Below are 20,103 nucleotides of genomic sequence, written 5' to 3' on the forward strand. Positions count from 1 at the left end.
CACTCCCTACTAGAACTGATGCTGTTTCATTGTTAGAGCCTGGCTCACGTCTCAAGGCCCGCATGACGTCACTTCGCCAGCAAACAAATGCGGTTGCAGCCGCGATTCTAGCCACCGCCGCCGCCACGTCTTCATTTCCTCAGCGCAATTCCTGACACCTCCAACATCTTACGCCCGCCGCAGCTTCATCATTCGCCAAGCGCCAAGAACTATCGCCTAACAACAACGCGCTACGATAGCCCACCAAGGCCACAAGCCGACAAGCAGAATACGACACCATCAAGAAACGAGCACTTCATGCCAAACAACACGACCTCACGGCACTCAAGACAGAACACTTACGACCCCGAGAGGACAAGGCCATTTCATGACGCTCCCGCGATGCTATCAGAACGGACAACTTCTCAACCCTCACCACTGCAAAATGGCTCGCGTCATTACCAGGAAACGCGATGTTCCGCTAGAACACCTTAGCGAGACGAGTTTCGGCCGGCTTCAGAGAATCGAATGAGCTCATCATGTGTTTGATTTGTTAATCACTACCCAAGTGTCTGTATCATAAATCATGATGGAATCCATCTAACTTGAATTTATGTGAGACCGTCGATGCGTGCCCTGCTACATTACAACTATAAGGAGACGACTACTCGTTCTCACCGACATCTGAGAGTAAGTATTGCAACACAAGAGTGAGAAAGTCGGCACGAGGAGACAAGCATAACAAGTTTCCGATAAACCTTTGAAAAAGGAACAATAAATATTGAGACCCGTAGGTCTACCACTCCGGGAAAGCGTGTCATCCTTGTGCAGGGGCCATGCTAATCTTCTCTGTATCGTTCCAATTTTTCGTATGTCACCCCGAAGGGGACAATAAACTGTAGTTGCGCAAGAGTGGTGTCAACGGAACTTTGTATTTGCAAAGAACGGCGGGTTTGGATAATTACTTGAAATGGAAGGCGGTGCGTGGTGCATTTCTACATGCGTCAACAAGTGAAACCCGCCTCACAGCCGACGCGACCAGTAAGTACTGCCATCATACTCGGCGGGAGTGTCCGTAAGTCAAAAAAATACTTGGTGAATATGAGCCCATATAATGTGATCCGATGGAACATGAGTCTCCGTGATAATAATGCGCTCTTATGATTGGTTAGCCATCGAAACTCGTTTGATGGGCAGTTCCTATCTCAAAGAATCTACTTCGGCACATCTCAGAACGCGCGCATTTCTTGCGTACCCCATCAAGCTCAGTTGACTCTTTACACGTTTATGTTATCTGGACCATCGCCACAGCATAGATCATACAAGAACATTCTATACGTACACTCATTGTACTCCATAAATCAACAACATAGATCTATGCAAACACATTGCACCTTGATTCACTTTCAAACAAAGAGCCATCGTCCTAGACTGTCTGCCCACGCTGAAAGATCCGACGTCGCCTTGCCAGCAAAGGTATCGCGCAACAGTTCGACAGGCCCAGCACCGGCCTCGCCTTCGCGAGGCGTTTCAGGCGGCGTCACCAGCCGTTGAGGCTGGTTGTATGGCGAGAGGATACCGAGACCGCTTCCGCCGACTGACGTTAGGTAGGGCACGAAGCTTTCCGTAGACAGTGCTGCCATAAGTTCACGAAGATTGGATTCCGAGAGGTCTTGAGAAGCGAGTGGGTGAGTAGGGATCAAGCATGAGCAGATGGTGCTTACTATCAGGGACGAGCGTTACCGCGCAACCTCCACCTCCGGCACCAGTGAGTTTTGTGCTGAGTGCATATGGAGGAGACGCGGTCTTGGAACGGATGACTTCAAGAGATGGATGTGATACCCCAAGCTTTACGAGGTGGCCGTGGTTCTCATCGATGAGAGCCTGAAAGAGTGAGCATCGATTTTTGAGCGTTCCGTACTATGAACAAACAGAGAGGAACGTACCGACAAAGCTGACAACAGTGTTTGCCGTGATAAGTTGGGATCAGCAAGCGCACGCTGCGCCTCGTCACTTATGCTCTGTATCGCATTGAGCAGCCCGTCGACAAACTCAGGCTCTTGCTCCTTCAAGGCAGACACACCAGCCACAAGCTGCTTCGTGTTCCTGGGCACCCTCGAGTCCGTCAGGAGGAATTTGAGAGACTTGAAACTGAAAAGCAAGAAATCAGTAAAACCACCAAAAGAAGCCCAAAAGGTGCTAAGCATACCCCTGAATCGGGATCATGCCTGATTTTCTACCGAATCCTGCTCTGGTATACGAAAGTGCGCCACCGAACACCGCAACAGAGTTATCCACGCCACTGGGGTTGCCGTGCAAGATTTTCTCGCTCACAAATGCCCATCGGTTGACCTCCTCAGCAAGTGGTGGCGGTAGTGCGCGCCGACCCTCATGAGAGACGTGGACGTGACCGACAGTAGTCGGGGCGGGCTGTGCTGGGAGCTGGATGCGTGAGTACAAAAGTAAGAGAGCGGTGGCTGCGCAGGCGGAGAATGATGCGGAGGAACCGAGGCCTGCGCCCACAGGAAGCGTGGCGCGAGCCGAGAAGTTGAAGGATGGTCTAACGGCATTTGATAAATCATTGAACAAAGCCCCGGTAGAGGAGGACTCGCCTATTTCCGCCATGTGCCATGATCATGTACATGTACAAGAACGCAATACACGCCTGCCGTGCACTTGGGATTGCAAGAACTTCGGGTGACAGTGCACGAGTAGTAATCGCATCAACGAGCTTGTGGTCCAGAGAGTCGGGGTGGACATCACCGACTCGCACAGGAGTGACTGCATCCCAAGGGAGATCATCCACTTCCCATTCTTGTGTGAAGTTGTCGATATCAATGAAGTGTACGCTGACTTTGCCATCATGGCGAGGTGTCGTAACACCATAGCACCGGAGATCTACGCTTGCAGCCACCGCGGTCTAGAATATCGGTTAACGCGCGCAGAGGAGGGAATGAAAGAGCAATCTCACGACACCGTGCACAACGGCATGTTCACCGAAAAGAATGACTTTGCCAGGTGCACTGACGAACCATTCTCTATCCTCGTTGCGCTCTGTCGTGTATCCCGTAGAATCATTGAATGCGAGTTTCTGGACGGCCCGGGAGATCGCAGTGCCCTCTGAAGGGATCGTCCGAACAAATTGTTGGTGTGAGTCCCCACCTGCGGTGAGGGTGATTGCACCAGCCTCCAGAAGAGCACGTTCGAGGTCGTCGAGAAGGTCAGCTGGGTCTTCAATACCAACGCAAAGTCGGATCAGGTCCTCTGGCAGGCCACGCGCAGCGCGCGTAGCAGGGTCAATGGACGCGTGTCTAAAGAACCATTAGTAAAATGATCGAGGAACATGAGGCAGAAAGAACATACGACATGATGCATGGCATGCTGATTAGCGAATTGACACAACCAAAGCTGACGCTAATCCCCCACAGGCGTGTCGCGCCGACGATGCGTTCACTCAGAGCCTTGTCGCCAGTAGTGAAACTGAGGACGGCACCATATCCATCTGCAATTCGCTCGTGTACATCACGGTTAGGGTGGTTTGTGAGACCAGGATAGTGGACTTTGAAACCAAGGCGGTCGAGCATCTGAGCGACGAGCATGGCAGTAGTCTGCTGGCGATCCATCCGGATGGCAAGGGTTTTCGATCCTCGTAAAAGGAGGAAACAGTCGAATGGAGTGAGTGCATTGCCGGCAGCATTGATGACGAATGCCATTTGCTGATTCGGATATAAGAAAAGGGGCGTAAAGCAAAGGACGAATCTCATACCTTGGCAAGGTCATCCCTGTTGCAGGTAATTACACCGGCCATAAGGTCGTGATGCCCACTGAGATATTTGGTGGCGCTATCGTAAACAATATCTGCGCCATGCTCGAGAGGGCGTTGCAAGTAGGGACTCATCATGGTGTTGTCGACCACGATGACGGCATTGGGGGCGCGTTCCTTAATGTCGGCGGCTATGCGGGCAAGGTCAACTATTTTGAGAAGAGGGTTAGTTGGACTCTCTAGGAGAACCATAGCGGTCTTTTCAGAATTGATGTAAGGAAGGACAGTGTCAGGTTTGGTGGTGTCTACATGATGTACGATGACGCCGCCGTGTGTCTTGAGATAGGCAAGGATGCGATTAGTACCGCCGTACAGGTCATCTCCTGCGATAACTTCATCTCCAGGTTTGAGGATACGTAAGATGGTATCGAGGGCGGCCATGCCAGAAGACACGGTAAAAGCATGAGCAGCAGATGATATCTTGGCAAGATGATGTTCTAGAGATTACATTGAGGCCATTAGTTGGCATACGATCAAATAGATACGGACCTAGATGACTGCGTGTTGGGTTTCCACTGCGAGTGTAATCATACTGTCCATCGACACCTTTAAAAGTGGCTGTTTGGTATATTGGTACAGAGCTGGAACCATACTGATCCTTCTGAGAAGGATTCTCTACTGTAGCGCAGAGGGTCGAAAAACGGTAAGGTTGGCGAGGCCTGCAAGGAGTTTCTGGCTCTGGAGTTGGAAGGTCTTGTGCAAATATTTTTGGATTAGTGGTCGGAGGAGCCATCGTGAAATGGGTTAGAAAGAGAGGTAAATGACAAACGAGCAGCTGGCTATAACATGGATGGGATGATGATCTATGAGACCACTTTCATCACGTGCCATCTATATTATCCATATTCGGTACCGAACAACAACAATTTCGTCGATATTCTTTCTGTAAAAGGAATATCTTTGCAAATACTATTGGATTGCGTGCTCACGCGCTCGCTCCTTTTGTCGGCCGACTTTCATGGCACCCAAGAAAGCAAGAGAGCAAGGTATGCTTTGCTGTCTGATTGAGATCCATTCAGTTTTCATCCCATAAAAGCTACAAGACACGTCAATGCCACGAAGCAGACACTTCCACCAGACGTAATTGCAAAACGGACGAAGCGACATCTCGAAGAGCTCGAGGTGACAGCTCAAATACAGCCATCATCGTTATCCGACCTAACCATTCACAGCGTTCCAATTATACAGAGCCTTCAATCACCCTCGACGATGAAAACGAGGGAGCAATAACCGGCAAGAATCGTGTTCGCCAGATCGTTTCGGACAAACGCCATTTGAACGACCCCAATGCCAAGAAGAAGAAATCGTCCACAAAAGTTCGAACTGCGCTGCTATACCGCAAGAATTTTGCTACCCTAATTGAGGAATCAGTCAGTTCATCTCCATTCCCCAGACTCATTTTTAAATACCGAGGGCATCCCCAGCGCATAGCAAATCTTCCCTCCCACGTTCCAACATATTTAACAGCCGCTGCTCCTCCCCCTCAATTGCCCCCACGTCTTTTATGCTCCGTGTGCGGATACAGGGGCGCATACAAATGCAAAAAGTGCGCCATGCCATACTGCGACATGAACTGCGAGAGCGTCCACACTGAAACACGCTGCGAACGTCGCGCCATCTGAGTCTCCCATAGCAATATCATCGGCATCCATTTACATCTTTCATTCGCAGGTGAGCTGCCTCTGCCGTCGCAATTTCTTTCTCAACTCAGTTGGCAGGAAGGCTAGGACCACCACCCCATGGGCGTTGTCCAAATAACTGGTCAACTTGGACGAAAGCTACCCTCAAATCCGAATCTTGTTCCATTGATTTGGCATACCAATCTGGATCAAGCGGTTGTCTGCTGGCTTTGACAGGCGCTACGTCACCAACTTTCGAAGGATGTCAGCCAGTAATTTCATGATTATCGCCTGGTTCATCACATGTCTTCGATATATGACCTAGTTAGTTAGGAATGACCTGCCTCAGAGTTCTGGCCCTGGGGAGAAAGCGCCTCCTTCCTCACCGCATCAGACATCGAATAACGTCGCGCGTAAATGGGTGAGAATACACCACCCTGACATTTGTACCGTGAGTGTACGCGACCCACCATCGTCAACATTATGTGGTTTGATCTTCTGAACTTCGAGCATACCCACATGAATGAAATGCGCCGCATTCAACTGTAACACTGCCTTGATATAATACATGATCTAAATACCAATCCAAAAAAAATGAAACATGCAATCAGTGAGTTGAAGAATGTATGATGTTGGGGTGTGCTATGTAAAAGGAGCTGAAAACAAATGTCGTTGTCATCGGAACGTGGATATCATGCGATCGTGTGGTCATGTCATTAGACGCTGTAATGTACGTACGTGAAGCGAGTCTGTAGATGGGCAGACAGATTTGCATGGGCGGTATCACGAGAGCCCTATCTTGCGGAACATTTCTTCGAGCGTTTTGAATGCTACGGGCTTGACAAGACTGGAACAAAAAAGATGTCGATTACCGTGGGAGGTTGGAAAATTCGATCATGCTTACTATCCGCTCATGCCAGCCTCGAATGCCTTGCGTTTGTCTTCAAGGGATGACATCCCAGTCAAAGCTAGTATGACGCTTGGCTGCCGACTTTCTCGAGCTTTTTCAAGCTGACGAATCTCGATGGTGGCACCCAGCCCTATGAGAAATGTGAGACGATCTTTGAGTGAGACTGGCACTGAGCATACCATCGAGGACGGGCATGGAAAGGTCAAGAAGAACGACACTATATTTGGGTTATGAGCCAGTCGCGACCATTTAGAGAACAAAGCCCTACTCGAATGGTCCTTCAGATTCAAATGTGTCGACTCCTCGTCGACCATCGACTGCCTCGCGATAGTCAAATCCCTTGTGTAAAATGAGTGGGCTGATTGGACTACCAGATGGGTGACGTCACCTTCTTCATCAACCACTTGATTCTGGAAGAATGTGTGTCAGTCACAGCAAACATAGCGAACTTGAGTCACGCACAGTAAGTTCCGCAAGATATTGTTGTCTTCGACCACCAAAACTTTCGGACGAGGGCGGTCTAAATCCAGGGTCCGGATTGACGACTCCAGGAGTATCCCGTCCGTACCGATGGTTACTGTGGAACTTGACATGCTTGAAGATGTTCCATCAGACTCGGTAATCTCCGGAGAGGACGGTGCTTCCTCGACATCCGGCGATGCAGGTAGGGGGGTGGGAAATACGGTAGTTGAGCGACTCCAATCCATACTCCCCCGGCGATGCCGGTCTGGATTCGATAGATCGTCTGTAAGCATGGAGGAGTGCAGAGAGATACTATCATCTGAGATCCCAGCCACAGAGCTGGCGAAACTTGGTAGACGTTGTTGACGCCTTTGCCTGGCCCGAAGTAGTTGTTTCAGCGCAGCGCGCAATCGGAAAGGTCCTCCTGGTTTGTGAACGATGCGACAAAAACCGCCAAAGTTCTCGTAGGTGCTGCAAATCCCCATCACCCTCGGACTACCTCTACTTGAAGACAAGATAATGAACGACCGACGGTAGTCCATTTTTTCAAGAGCGGTAACAACAGGTGACGAGTCTTCGTTTATGATCACGATGTCGCTCAACTCACCTCCGTCAGTCTGCACTCTGAATCCCCACCAATCCTGGAGGTACTTGCGAAGCACATCGCTGAGCATCTGAACACCTTTGCTCTTCTGCTTGAACCCGAGGAAGGTAACAGTGGGGACAACATGATCGAACATAAAGGGAGTTTGAAGAGCACTCGCGCCATCTTCCAAAGTTTCTGCTTGGAAAGTGATCTTGATGTCGGTACCAACGTTTTCTTCGCTGGATACTTCCACTTTCCCGCCCACACTTGGAGACTGGACGATACTGTTGACGATCGCAAGGCCTAAACCTGTCCCAGCTTGTAAAGGGTTCTCCTGGGAAAAGGGATGGAACAAGTGGTTCTAAATTTCTTGTCAGTAAACGACGATAGTTGATCTGACGAAACCATTACCTTCAGGAAATTTTGGCTGATCCCCTGTAACAAGTGTCAGTATTGAACGAACTGCCGCGCCGGGATAAATACCTTTCCCGTATCGCTGACACATAACTCCACCATACTAGGCTCTTCATTTGGCGCAGATACTTGGCGTAAAGATACATGAACGTAACCATCCTGCAGTCATCAGGAAGCGCTCGTAAGAGACACTCAATCATACTCACAGTCGTGAACTTTAGGCTGTTTCCAAAAAGATTCATCAACACCCTTCTAATACCACCTTTGTCGCACTTCAAAATCCATCCCTGCACGACAGTTAGCGGTAAAACAGAAAGGAACACCTTGGAGGACTTACGCCTTCGCGTCGGTCGATGTCGACAATGATCTCCACCTGCTTCGAAGAGGCTGGAGCAGCCATAACACTCGAGGATCGCTGTTCCATCGCTGGAGCATACACACTCCCGATTTCCGACTCGCGAATGGCAGATGTGCGGGCGCAGTATCCAATCCATGATCCATCGATTGCCTCTTCAACAAGTTGTTCGAGATCCACTCTGTGTCAAATCATAAGCGGCAACATGCATCAAACCTATCCCAACTCACATGCTCCTCGTTATGACATTGTCCACGCCACCTGACTTCATATTGCCACTGAGTTTCGTGAAGTCGAGAACGTGGTTCACCGTTTCAACAAGGGATGTCCCGCACGCCTGGACGGTGTGCAGGAACGAAGTCTGGCTATGACTTAACGATGTATCGGAAAGTAATTCGGCCGCAGCGAGAATCTACGCAAAACCATCAAGAAAAGGGCATGCCAGCAAATACGTCAAGCCTCACCCCATGCAAAGGAGTACGAAGCTCGTGAGATATGCTTCAGGAGGAATTAGTAATGTTACCCATGAAGGCGAAGCATGCACCAAACTTGGAGATAAACAGACTCTTCGCTTGGTCGGCCAGCATCATCCTCCTCTTGAGGACAGCCGAGAGAATGATGACACCTATTCTCTTTTAGTGATTATTGAAAGGAACTTTAAGAAACCAACCTATGGCGCGGAGATAAGACAGTTCATGTCCCTCGAGCTAAGAATAAAATCAGGATGGAGGTGTCTCACTGGACTAGGTGAATCTTTACAAATCGTCGTGATGGATCAGTGGCATTGTATGCACAAATCAAGGCAAACGGCCTTTTGTCGATATTGAAAACAGGAACAGCTAGTAAACATTATCAGTGGACTAGAAGAGCGTCAAGATAAAAAAGACATACTGAGTGCATACTGTATGTGTGTTGGGATAAAGGGACGGAAGCAGACTGGTAAAATGCCTTCAGACACCTTGCCATCAGGATACTGGTCAAAGAACGCGTTTAGCTTGTGGTATTCATCCGCCGTCAGCGTGCGAGATGTTGGTTGGGATTGTGGATCCCCGCGATGCATGACAACAGATATAGTTGCTTCGGCACTGAGCGTCTCCAATACTTCGCAGTGTGAAACATCCATGACTACCACCTCCTCGACATCTAAAGTGCGCTTGACAAGTCTGGCGGCACGATCATACACTCTGTCCATGGACGCGTTAGCGTAAGGGTCATCATCCGTGTTTGCATCGTTCTGGTCAATCTCAAGGCACTCTCGACTAAATTGCTCCATCTAAGGTGCGGTGAGTTGATATATAGCAGATGGTACTAATGAAGGTATTGCTCACGGAGGTCTGGATTTTGTCACGTATGCGCAGTTGGATCTGGGTTGGAGTAGGATGGTGGATAGTTAATTCATGTGTGGAAATTCAACGGCTGACCCAGCTCACTTTATCACGCCACAATTCCATTTCACGCATCACAACAGCCTAGAGCTCGCGTTAATAGATTCAGAACAATTAATTGAAACCCACGTACCGCAAATTCCTTCAAAGTGTGTCGTTGACGAGGGGCGAAATCCTGCCTTGGTGAATCATCAATCAAAGAAAGACTGAGAGGTGCATCAGGTCAACTGCGCATGTCACATAGACAGTGACTCAAGTTACCTGCCAATGTTAAATCCATCGGAGGTTCTCAGAGGAGCCGCAGCATAGAAGCGAACGTTTGGAAATCCGGTGACCAGAGGCTACGTCATTCAGTTTGCCAGATGATCTTTCACACCAACGTGCACTAACATTCTTGGCAAACCGCCAATCTAACTTCGTATCCAGGATAACCGTTGGTTCATCACCCCTGCAAACAGTAAGACTGGAGTTCTCAGGAGGGAAAAAAATTCACACCTTTGCAGTATAGCGTGTGCACAGAAGGACGTCAGCCTTGCACTGCGCTTTAAAGTCATTCCACCTGCCAAAGAAATTGAGATATACGTGGATGACAGTACTTGAGCACCATACACTGTGATTTGAACCATCTGTAATCGTGATTACTAACAAATTTACGCTGAACTCCGACTGATACTCACTGCTCCGTGCCATCGATGAGGGATATGTAAACGCATTTCGTGTTGAACACAAGTTTGACCAGATGTGCAATGCGATCGAAGTTAATGTCGGGGCCGGTGTTCCAGAGGTTAAACCTATTTCACAATGCTCTCTGAGCTGACCTTCAAAGGTGAAGAACGGATATACTTGTATAGAGCGCGTCTTCGCTCGAGCTCGTCTGGAGGGTTCGGTGGAGCTAGATAGCCAAGATCTAGGAACATCTGCTCCTCCTTCGCAGACCGGCCAGCACGAAAACTATTGACCGAGTCGCATACCGACCGTCCTCCTGGTAAGCCACGGTCTCTCCCGATGCTGTCGGGTAGGGGAGAAGAGGTTTGCCTTGTCAAGCATATCCTTCGTGGAAGGGGTGGTGCCGTACAAATGTTGAGTTCCGATGGCCCGGATTCACGTCTGTGGTTTAAGTAGTCCTGCCAAAGTTGAGCGGGGTCGGGGGTCATGGGAAATTGATCTGAAGCGGATGTACTGACTGCGGTGAAGTAATCGCCTTCCTCTGTCGGCTCAGGCGACTGATTACGCTGCAGTGGAACGGAGGCCGGCGGGGGGAAAGTCAAATACAGTTCTGCCTCAGTTATGTTGCGTAGGGGAGTTCTGGGTAACGATCCGGGTAGGGCGAGCACAGTTAGCTCATCTTCGACATCTTGCGTACCCTCCCAGAAGCTGCCTGCTCGGATTCGAGACATTCCGGGCGTTGTCGGATGGGCAGGGGGGCTACTGGCAGTCGGATGTGATCCAGGTATTGCTGCATGCACACCTCGCATTGGATCTGTTAGCTCATGCTCAGGAGAGGGCAACGCAAGAGGAGACAAATTAACGCGTGCTGCTGCCCATCGCATGGTTGCAGCCGCAGTGGTTGCCTCCGGACTAATGCTGAAAGCTTGTGTCCCATCTAAAGGGAGATGCATTGGCTGCCCTCCTGTTGCATGTCGCAGATCTGTGAATGACTTGCGGAATCTGCGACCGGAAAGCGACGATGACTTTGGTGTAATATTTGACAATAGCTTGTCAGGGTAAACGGATGAGGGAAAATCAGAGGCTATCACCGCTTTATCGGGAGCGGGCTTGAACTCTGTCTCATTGCTACTGCCATAGGATACCGGGGAAGAAATAACAGCTTGGTGGGCAGGCAACATAGAAGTAGAATCCTGCTCTGATTCGATGATGATCGGTGCAGGATCATGTCTCATCGCAAAATTGTCTCGTAGAGAGCCCTCCCGCATAACAGGAGTAGAGATCATTGAACGCGGATGACGAGGCGTTCGATGAGGATGCCACTGACCCGATGCGTAAGCAGTCATGAAGGTAGCCCAGTCATGTTCGGCCCCGTCGATGTCGGGTCGGGTATCACCAGGAGTACTCGTCGCCGCTAGGGTTTCACAAGGACTACCGGATGGAGCTGAGTGAATTGACACTATTAAGGGGATACTCAGGATTTGAGCTGATCAGAACGAGGAGGCACACACCCATGTCTGTAGCGCGTGCTTCAAACGACTTTATGGATAAAGCATCGGTGTCTCGAGGATTATCTACATCCTTTGGGGAAATCTGTCACGGTGGTGCAGTGACCCTACGAGTATCAAAATAGACACTTACACTATGATCTGCGCTTCTGGGAATGTGGCTATCATGTAAACATGGCACCTGGGGCGCAGGGGGTAGGTATGCTTGAGTGCCCTCTGCCATAGAGGCAGTTGCTGGTCGCGGCAGTCGCGGCAATCGGGGACTTTGTTGCTTCACCTTGGGCAGACGTGGAATGGGCATTTGAAATGATGGCACAGAAAAGGCCTTTGCGAGAGGTAGAGACGATGGGAGTGGATCTAGGGCTATATCTGTTATTGTCGAGGACTGCATGTTCGAGGTTTTTATGCCGAGTAAATGCACTGTATCCTTCAAGTGGTCGTGAAACAATTACTAGGTACAGCTACGCGACGATCAATGATTGCTTGAAGCTGTAGTCATTGCCCGGAGGATGCTGAAATGGGAAGTTAACCAAAATTCAAACGAAGGAATTGATAGTGTCGACTAACAACAGTACCAGTGGTGAGGTTTAGGACAGAACGTCCAACGCCGTCGTCGGTGGTGATGGTAGAGAGTAGAGACGATTCGTTAAGGCGGTCGCCTTCATCGAAGAAGGGTTATTGACATGCTTACTAAGCGCCCCACCAGCAACCCCCGTGCCTCAAGTTGACGTCAGAACCAATCAGGAACAGGTCAAAATCTAGGCCTTCCATTTTTGTTTGCATTCTTTGTTGCGAATTTAGTGGAAACATTAATGAAGTGTAAGCAGCTGGGGACCAAGTGTCTTCCGTCAAGCCCGTAATGTCATGTCCGTATTCTGGTAGCGATCCCAAAACATATTAACGAGGGTTAACAACCCGCTATACATCGATAGCTACAAGTAAACTCCACATATACAACGGCAAAGTCAAGTTATCGTTCTGGTCTGACAAGGCCTCAAGTGCACATGAGAGAGCAGCCACGACGGTATAGCGCAACGTCTGTGGTTTCAGGGTTGTATTAGATTGAGGGGCACCAGAAGCGGACAAACTCACCGAAAATTCTTCCGTAAGTCCGCAGAGTCTCAAAAGCCACGCGCAAGCCACGAGGGACAACACAAATGCGGCGCTACCTTCTAAAGTCTTGGAGGATGTTGAAGACCAACGGTGCCGACCGACGCGTTTCCCAATAATAGATGCCTACGTCAAATTCAGTTGACAAATTTCAAAAATTCAAAAACACTAACCATAGCGTCGCCAATACCCAAAGCGAGGATACCGGTATATTGTAGCAATCGTGATGGCCTACAATGATTTAGATCCTCCTTAAAATTTTATCAAGGTCAAAGACGTACTCTTCAAGCCACAACGAGCCCGCGCAACCAGTAAGCAGATAAAAGTGACTGAGGATGGCAGTTCCGCTGTCCTTTTGCTCGAGGAACTCGTTCATGAACAGGTGCACAGCAGCACCAAAAGGATAAATGGCGAAGTATCTCACATACTCTGCAAAGATAAAGAGCGCAAAGGCTGCACTGAAGGCCAAGTGAGTGAATGCGGGCTATAGATACTCGTTAGACCACTAATGGTATGGGCGATAGAAGGCGACTGACGTCAACAGCCACTCCAGGCAGGAACATTACAACGGCCAACGCGTGGAAGAACTTGCGCCTTGCGTTGATACCAAGTGTTGGAACGTGCTTATCTGCGGCATCCAACAGTTCCGTGGCGACTTGCGAACCATTGGACAGATTAGGGAGATTAGCCAAGTTGGGGAATGTAAGCCCAAGTGCATTGGTGGGAGCGGATGAAGATATCTCCGTATGCGGTTTCTGATTCGAGTTCACAGCAAACGGAACGATCACGTTATCCTGCGTACCCCCACTCGTGTTTCTATGCCTGTACCGCCTTGACCTTGATAGCTGTCGGTTCCATCCGGCAACGCTGATGCTTCCGAGAAGGCCCCAGTATGCAAGAAGCATGGGTCGACTCCACTTCTTACGCCCCTCGAGGAGCCAAAAAATAGTCCATAGCCACGGGTTTCTGTATCCGAGGTTCCACCATGTCCACGAACCAATAAGGCCAACCACAATGATTATGGTTCCGACATAAAAACCCGCGGCAAGAGCTCGTCGATTCCGTTGCTTCTCCTGTGGGAGTCGAAGACGCCTCACCGGTCGCTGGGCAATATGCCGCGATATGGCCAGAAGAGGAGAAAGCAAGAAGCCAGTGATGAAAGAACCTGCAATCAGCGCAATTTGGAAAATCAGCAGGGGTGTTGGCAGGCGGTAGGTCTCGATGAATGGCGCTGTTTTTGGCCAAACCTTGGCAAGAAGTCAGTATGAATATCTGCTGGGAAAGCTTGACAGACCCTTGCTCTAGTCAACCCCAGTAGTTCCGTGGCCAAGGACAGCCCGCCGAAGCAGACAAGGGCCAATTCACCCAGCGTGAACCCACCATGCGCTAGGCGAAGGGCGATATATAAGCAAAATTGGTAGAACAATGAGCCGATGCCAATATCGAGATAGCTGATATCTGGCGAAATCAAGATGTCAACATCTCCTCAGCATAATCAAAAAAATCGATTCACTTCGCCATATAGGGACCTCCGCCAGCGCAAAAAGATACCGGGCTGTAATAGCCAGCATAGTCATGCCGAAAGTGTAGAGCACATAAAACCATGTTCTGCGCATTTCACTGCGAGGGACAGAGCCGCGCTCTCCCTCAGGGACGCTGGGACGTCCGCGATAGCGCGTTTCAATGATCCACGAAGAACATACTTGAGCTAATAATATAAATGAACACATCGTGGAGTAATCCACTAGGCCACGACGAGACTGTATGAGGGCATCGATAGCGGAAGCAGGCGATCGAGGGTTATGGAGTACACTTGGAGCTTCTATCAACCAATGAGGGGGAGGAAGACTGGGATCAGACGAAGGGGAGTTAACCTGCCGCAAGGCCGAGTACAATAGTGCTAGCGCAATCATGGGTGGGAGTAGGAGCCCTGTGAGGAGGCCATCATTCGGAGACTCCCTGTCGCGAGTTCATTCCAGTGAAAATAAACGCTTAGGGAAAGGACATGCCTGTAATTCTTTGGAACACTCATCCAAATGAAACTAAAGCGCGGTTTGACTGTAGGGTTCAACGAGGAACCACTGCGTCTAATTTCCCGAGTTTCAGTACGAGGGGACGATGTACGACGAGACTCTGGAACAGTAGGTGCAGTGGTGTTGGAGTGCGGTAGTATGGTGTGCGCGCGTATAATGTAGACTATAGCTGTAATAAGGAGGACATACATTTCTGCGGTAGGAAATTAGTACTGAGGCAAAACTTTGCAGATGTGTAAACAACACATTCACCTGTGGACATCGAGGAGTCAATGATGTCATGAGGGTCATCAGAAAGTTTTCTGTTGAAAAAAGCTAAAGATCCAATGAGAAGAAGTGATTCTCCCATATATCTAGTGTCCATGCAAAATGTCCAAGTTCCAAGGCGAGGGAGGGAAAGGCTGCCGGAGATCATTGCTGGCAATAGAGTGTGCGCAACTGAGAGTAGTTTGTGCCGCTGAGGAAATGAAGAAGCTCCAGAAGGTGGGTGTGCTGTATTATTTGCATTGTTGAAGGTATGTGGGTGAGGCGAGCGTGAACGAGTGAATGACATTCTTCGTGGTAAGGAATTAATTTGCTTGCCCTCATTATTAGAGTAATCGAGAGGCATGGGGCCAGAAATCTGTCGGGAAGGAGACGTTAGGTGCCGCTTCCTCCTGATGGCGTCCCGAACGTCATTTTGCAGGCTTTTTTGAGAAGGATGACGTCCTCGAACATCATGGGGCTCGTCGTCCGAATCCTCCTCTGTTTCGCTACTGCATTGAGTGTGCTGCATGAGTCCCATGCTTGTCTTGTGACTTAGAACAATTCATACCTTGAAGATCCTGCATTATATGTTGAACTCAAGTCCATATTTGTACGGTCCGGTTGAACAGCTGCCGCTGTGGCCCCAAACAACCCTAGGTGACGTTTCGCAGTTCTAGAACTCAAGAATTGTCTTCTCGATGAATCCGCGCGTCCAGATGCATTTCTTGCAGACGGAGGCGAAGGCGAAGAATTTGAACGCGGCAGTTTGGCGAAACGGCGGAATGTCCTAAGGAAAACTATGGATTTGGCACGTTTCGTATATGGAGGCTGTGAGTGAAAGGAAACAAGCACAAGCAAAAAGACTGAAGCCGCCCATTACGGCATTAGCAATATTTATTAAAATGGACCCTCTAGGGTCCAGGTCGCGTCCGCTTGCTGGACTAGATACTCGCGTTTTTCCTCTCTTTTATTGTCTCTCGGTATCATGTCCGATGAACAACACGTCGTCTATCTAGAAGATGTCGAAACAGCAGCGCTGTCGACTTCTAACGCGAAAAACACCTCCGAAACACCTAGTTCGTCACAAGATGGCTCAGTCAAGGCCACAGAGACACCGACGCAGGCAACAGCCACGCTAAAAAGACAGCGCACCCTCATGGATATGTTATCTGGACCCCAGAATCGCAAAAGCGCGGAGCCAGCGGCCAAGAAGCCAAAGCTGGGCGCCTCGTCGTCAGGCCCTGGCTCTGCTAAAATTGCGGTCGTCGGAGTTCAGCGCTTGAATGCGATACCTTTCTCTCTGTCTCAATACATCGAATCAATTCCGGAAGATCACAAGCATTTGCTAAAGCTAGAATCCGAATGCATGGGCAAGAGTTGGTGAGTACGGCGTTCAAACTGTTCACACATCAACGAATGTGGTACATTCTGTTCTGATAAGATACCGCGTCAATGTTTTTACCGCTGACGTCGAATCATTCTTCAGGTTGAAACTTCTAAAGGAAGAGATCAAAAAGCCGTATTTTATCACGCTGAAGAAGTTCCTGTGGGAGCAAGGGGTACATGGCCCTGACGATAGTGCTAAATCTCTCAAAGTATACCCTTCACGTATGTAGCCCTTCGCGAAGATTTCCAGTCAGCCGAGTAGTTGAACCCCGTGAGCAGCAAAAAATATTTATGCGTGGTCCAATACGCCCCTCGGAAAGGTGAAGGTCGTAATCATTGGCCAGGACCCCTACCACGGTCCGAATCAAGCTCATGGTGAGCCGTCCGTATACCGCTCTGATCCCAGCTTACATGGGCGTCACGCGACTTTTAGGCCTCTGTTTCTCCGTCCCCAAGGGCGTCACTGTGCCGCCTTCTTTGAAAAACGTGCGCAATCTCTCACCGGTAATTGATCATCATACCTCATTTCTGCATTTCTAGATCTATGCTGAGATTAATGCCGAGTACCCCGAATTCGAACCTCCTAAGCATGGGTAAGCATCAGATAACGTGGATATCCGAATTATGTATGTACTAACACGGATATCTGGATAATAATCAGTAACCTCACAGCATGGGCTGAAAATGGTGTCCTCATGTTAAACACCTGTCTCACTGTGATGGCAAGCAAAGCAGGGTCCCATTCTGGCCAGGGCTGGGAAGTATTTACTGACAAAGTTGTGGATGTGGTTGACAAGTATGGCGGTGCCAATCTTTCGTCCGGCGGTGATTCCGACATGAACGGGATTGGGCGTGGAGTAGTATTCTTGGCTTGGGGGGCATGGGCCGCAAAGCGTGTGGCTAAACTCAACAAGGCGAGTTCATCAATACCGCATCGAGTGGCGTTCGAGCGCTGACTCTGTAAACGTTCAGACCAAACACTTGATCCTTACTAGTCCCGTGCGTCCTTGAATGTTTGTACTTTTGTTGCATTCTTGACTGACTTCTGAAATAGCACCCTTCGCCCTTCAGTGCTCACAAGGGCTTTCTGGGCAACGGTCATTTTAAGGCCGCGAATGACTGGCTCGAGAAGAAGTATGGACCTCAAGGCAGAGTCGATTGGTGCAACCTGGATTAATTCAACTAATTAGCGCATGTAAAGGATACGATACGACCGTTGTTAATATATACCTACAGGATACTGCCTGTGCACATTTTATACACTGCGAAATTTTTGCTAGTGGGTCTAGATCCTTTGACGCTCAAGACCAACTGTAAAAGGTGAGCCCCGACGATATAGCGGGAGAATTTAGGACGCAACACGTCTTTGGATGTGAGTGCAATATTTATGTATTATAATCTTGTTTGCACAGATCAGCTTCATGGATCTCGCAAGTTCCCACTATTGATCCCGGTCGCAAATAATCACATGCCGATACCCATACCCATGGATACCCCGTCACCTTGTAATCAGATAATCTAACACGATTTTTTTAAACGCCACCATCAAATGGTGACAGAGGGTACTTCGTTCCGGGGCGACAGGCGCGACATGTGCGATTCAAGATAGTGTTCAGGATAGTCCCATGATGCGTCGGAGGCGGTCGCCAGCAAAACACATAAAATAAGAAAACGTTACCTTGGCACGGGGTCTTTATGCGAAGACTATATTTGGCTATCTGTACGGTCGTGCCCGCCCGTGGCTGTGCGGTGCCTGTCACCTTAATTGCTTAAAGAGGAAATTTGGTAAACTTGGTTCAGTTGTGAGTGACTCATCAATGGATTCGAACCGACTCAAACGCAATGGGTCGTGCTGGATCCTGTCCGAACATCGGAATTGCCAGCACAGAATTAAAGCTATTACATGGAAAGAATAGTTTACCAGATAGCTGTGTATACATCTATTGTAGAATGGACTAGGTAACCCAGGACAAAGTTCGCGAGCGATAGCGATACAGACGTTGTTAAAATCATTTAGCAATGAGCAATGAGAATCCCGAGGTCGTGTGAGGAAGGGACTGATAGTACAAAGGATCAGAATAGTTACGACGAAAACGGAAATTAAGAAGTACAGGACAGACGACAACGATAACAATTCAATGGTCACCGAAGAGCGTTAGGATGCTTGCCGTGAGAGGTATAGTGGGATCGTGGATCCTGCGCAGACGGCGCTGGAGGCGATGCTAGGCGCACCGCCTGCGAATGAGGCGGGGGGCTGGGCAGGTGTAAATCGGTGCCTAGCGGTCTGAACCCAGAAGGCTCATTGACTGAACGCCGTTGTGGGTACGTTATTGACGTATGTGGCAGGGGCGTGCGCTGTGAGTGATGGTTTTGGGATGGATGAATAGGATGCTGGGACGGTGGAGACATGGCATGGTCTGGATTGAATTGAGATGGTTGATATGAGTAGGGATAGTGTGCGTTTTCTCGAACGTCGCATAGAAGGTAATTCATATCATTATAACCAGTGGCAATGGGCCTATCAGCGGTATGTGGATAGTTTGGTTGGAGGGAGTGACCAGATACGCTATTTGAAATCATTGAGCGTGGTGGGGGCATGGGATTTGAAAAAGTGAATTGATGCGAGCTTTTCTGCGACATGGGCGGTGGGACTGGGCGAAGACTATAGGAAGCGGACGAGGAAGATGATACATGAGAGCCTTGTGACTGCTGATCACTCATCATAAAACTTTCTTCCCAATGACCGTCCATTACAGGAGGAGTTCGCAGGTTACCGCTAACAACGGACGGAGAAGCGGATTCTGAACGACCCGGTGAAGGTGATTCTGCGACTGGGGAGGACTCGCGACTTTTGGAAGAGTTGGATTGTGCAGCAACGGGGGTTGTCTCTAGAGACTTTGATTTGTCCTTGCCCGTCGGACCTTTACCGAGAGACGGGCGGTTAGCTGCTGGTAGATTGAGTGCAGCTCTTAAGCAATTATTCTCTTCCTCCAGCTCCGATACTCGCAACTCGAGAGCCTGGAAAAGGAGTGAAATTAGATGACGGATTGGAAATAGAAGTTGGATAAAAATGCCGCACTTGTAGATGGGCAGCTCGCCGTGCACGAAATGCTCTCTGGACATCCCTAGCTCTATTAGGAGGGAGGTTGTCATTGCGCTTGCGACCACGCTTTGAGGACATTTAAATTTAAAAGTGATTGAGGATGTAAAAAAAGGGAGAGGAGATGAAGGCGGGGAGGAAAGGACCTAAAGAGAGGGAAGGCAGGAGAACATATAAAAAGGGACCACTTCATCGGGCAAGCCAGATCTTTGTGTATCACGTCCGCATTCGATCCCTATTCGATCAAGTCACAGGCTGGGCCCTTGGCTGGGCCAGACCTACTTTTTTGGCTCCGAACCGATCTCCGCACAAACTCAGTCTCTTGCCGCTTTCGGCAACCCAAAAATGGGTTGACTGATGACAAGGTCTTGTCATGATTCGTTCAATTGCACTTCCATGAGCCACGTCGAGTGTTGCAATCAACTCCGTGTGATCAATGTCATCGCCGTGTATCACCTACCGTGCACTACCAACCACTTCGCCTGGTCTTCCATCCAACAATGGTCAAGTCTCGTTCTCTC

General features: G+C 49.3%; 5 protein-coding genes across 5 annotated transcripts; 2 read left to right on the top strand and 3 right to left on the bottom strand.

Annotated features, from left to right (window-relative positions):
- Positions 1–1,144: 1,144 nt before the first annotated feature.
- DEU56DRAFT_785246 (Cys/Met metabolism PLP-dependent enzyme-domain-containing protein) lies at positions 1,145–4,589 on the bottom strand. Its single transcript, XM_041352264.1, has 9 exons — positions 4,292–4,589; positions 3,746–4,239; positions 3,343–3,695; positions 2,951–3,290; positions 2,592–2,899; positions 2,189–2,539; positions 1,926–2,130; positions 1,704–1,863; positions 1,145–1,651 (listed from the first exon to the last, which is right to left on the bottom strand). The coding sequence occupies exons 1-9, from the start codon at positions 4,533–4,535 to the stop codon at positions 1,386–1,388; spliced, it is 2,721 nt and encodes a 906-aa protein (XP_041211847.1). The 5' UTR covers positions 4,536–4,589; the 3' UTR covers positions 1,145–1,385.
- Positions 4,590–4,760: 171 nt separating this feature from the next.
- DEU56DRAFT_869876 (uncharacterized protein) lies at positions 4,761–5,424 on the top strand (the record flags this gene model as incomplete). Its single annotated transcript, XM_041355591.1, has 4 exons — positions 4,761–4,788; positions 4,839–4,924; positions 4,975–5,172; positions 5,227–5,424. The coding sequence occupies 4 exons, from the start codon at positions 4,761–4,763 to the stop codon at positions 5,422–5,424; spliced, it is 510 nt and encodes a 169-aa protein (XP_041211848.1).
- Positions 5,425–6,204: 780 nt separating this feature from the next.
- DEU56DRAFT_869877 (Fph type histidine kinase) lies at positions 6,205–15,973 on the bottom strand (the record flags this gene model as incomplete). Its single annotated transcript, XM_041355592.1, has 34 exons — positions 6,205–6,268; positions 6,326–6,500; positions 6,643–6,670; positions 6,720–6,741; positions 6,794–7,740; positions 7,791–7,814; positions 7,863–7,952; positions 8,000–8,080; positions 8,131–8,329; positions 8,379–8,560; positions 8,613–8,646; positions 8,698–8,780; positions 8,893–8,987; positions 9,040–9,421; positions 9,477–9,512; positions 9,579–9,617; positions 9,667–9,739; positions 9,795–9,874; positions 9,924–9,981; positions 10,211–10,324; positions 10,377–11,658; positions 11,711–11,792; positions 11,889–12,127; positions 12,652–12,745; positions 12,800–12,943; positions 12,991–13,048; positions 13,099–13,301; positions 13,354–14,064; positions 14,112–14,275; positions 14,331–14,776; positions 14,827–14,950; positions 15,391–15,640; positions 15,724–15,893; positions 15,949–15,973. The coding sequence occupies 34 exons, from the start codon at positions 15,971–15,973 to the stop codon at positions 6,205–6,207; spliced, it is 6,798 nt and encodes a 2,265-aa protein (XP_041211849.1).
- Positions 15,974–15,999: 26 nt separating this feature from the next.
- DEU56DRAFT_785317 (uracil-DNA glycosylase-like protein) lies at positions 16,000–17,835 on the top strand. The gene is made up of 8 exons (XM_041352265.1): positions 16,000–16,476; positions 16,583–16,704; positions 16,762–16,857; positions 16,916–16,968; positions 17,023–17,075; positions 17,144–17,396; positions 17,455–17,481; positions 17,537–17,835. The coding sequence occupies exons 1-8, from the start codon at positions 16,082–16,084 to the stop codon at positions 17,657–17,659; spliced, it is 1,122 nt and encodes a 373-aa protein (XP_041211850.1). The 5' UTR covers positions 16,000–16,081; the 3' UTR covers positions 17,660–17,835.
- A 464-nt stretch (positions 17,836–18,299) lies between these two features.
- Positions 18,300–19,820, bottom strand: DEU56DRAFT_785323 (uncharacterized protein). Its single transcript, XM_041352266.1, has 3 exons — positions 19,562–19,820; positions 18,594–19,500; positions 18,300–18,539 (listed from the first exon to the last, which is right to left on the bottom strand). The coding sequence occupies exons 1-2, from the start codon at positions 19,661–19,663 to the stop codon at positions 18,625–18,627; spliced, it is 978 nt and encodes a 325-aa protein (XP_041211851.1). The 5' UTR covers positions 19,664–19,820; the 3' UTR covers positions 18,300–18,539; positions 18,594–18,624.
- Between the last annotated feature and the right edge of the window lie 283 nt (positions 19,821–20,103).

The sequence above is a fragment of the Suillus clintonianus genome, assembly GCF_016758775.1.
Source record: "Suillus clintonianus strain FC179 chromosome Unknown DEU56scaffold_14, whole genome shotgun sequence".
Taxonomy (NCBI): Eukaryota; Fungi; Basidiomycota; class Agaricomycetes; order Boletales; family Suillaceae; genus Suillus; species Suillus clintonianus.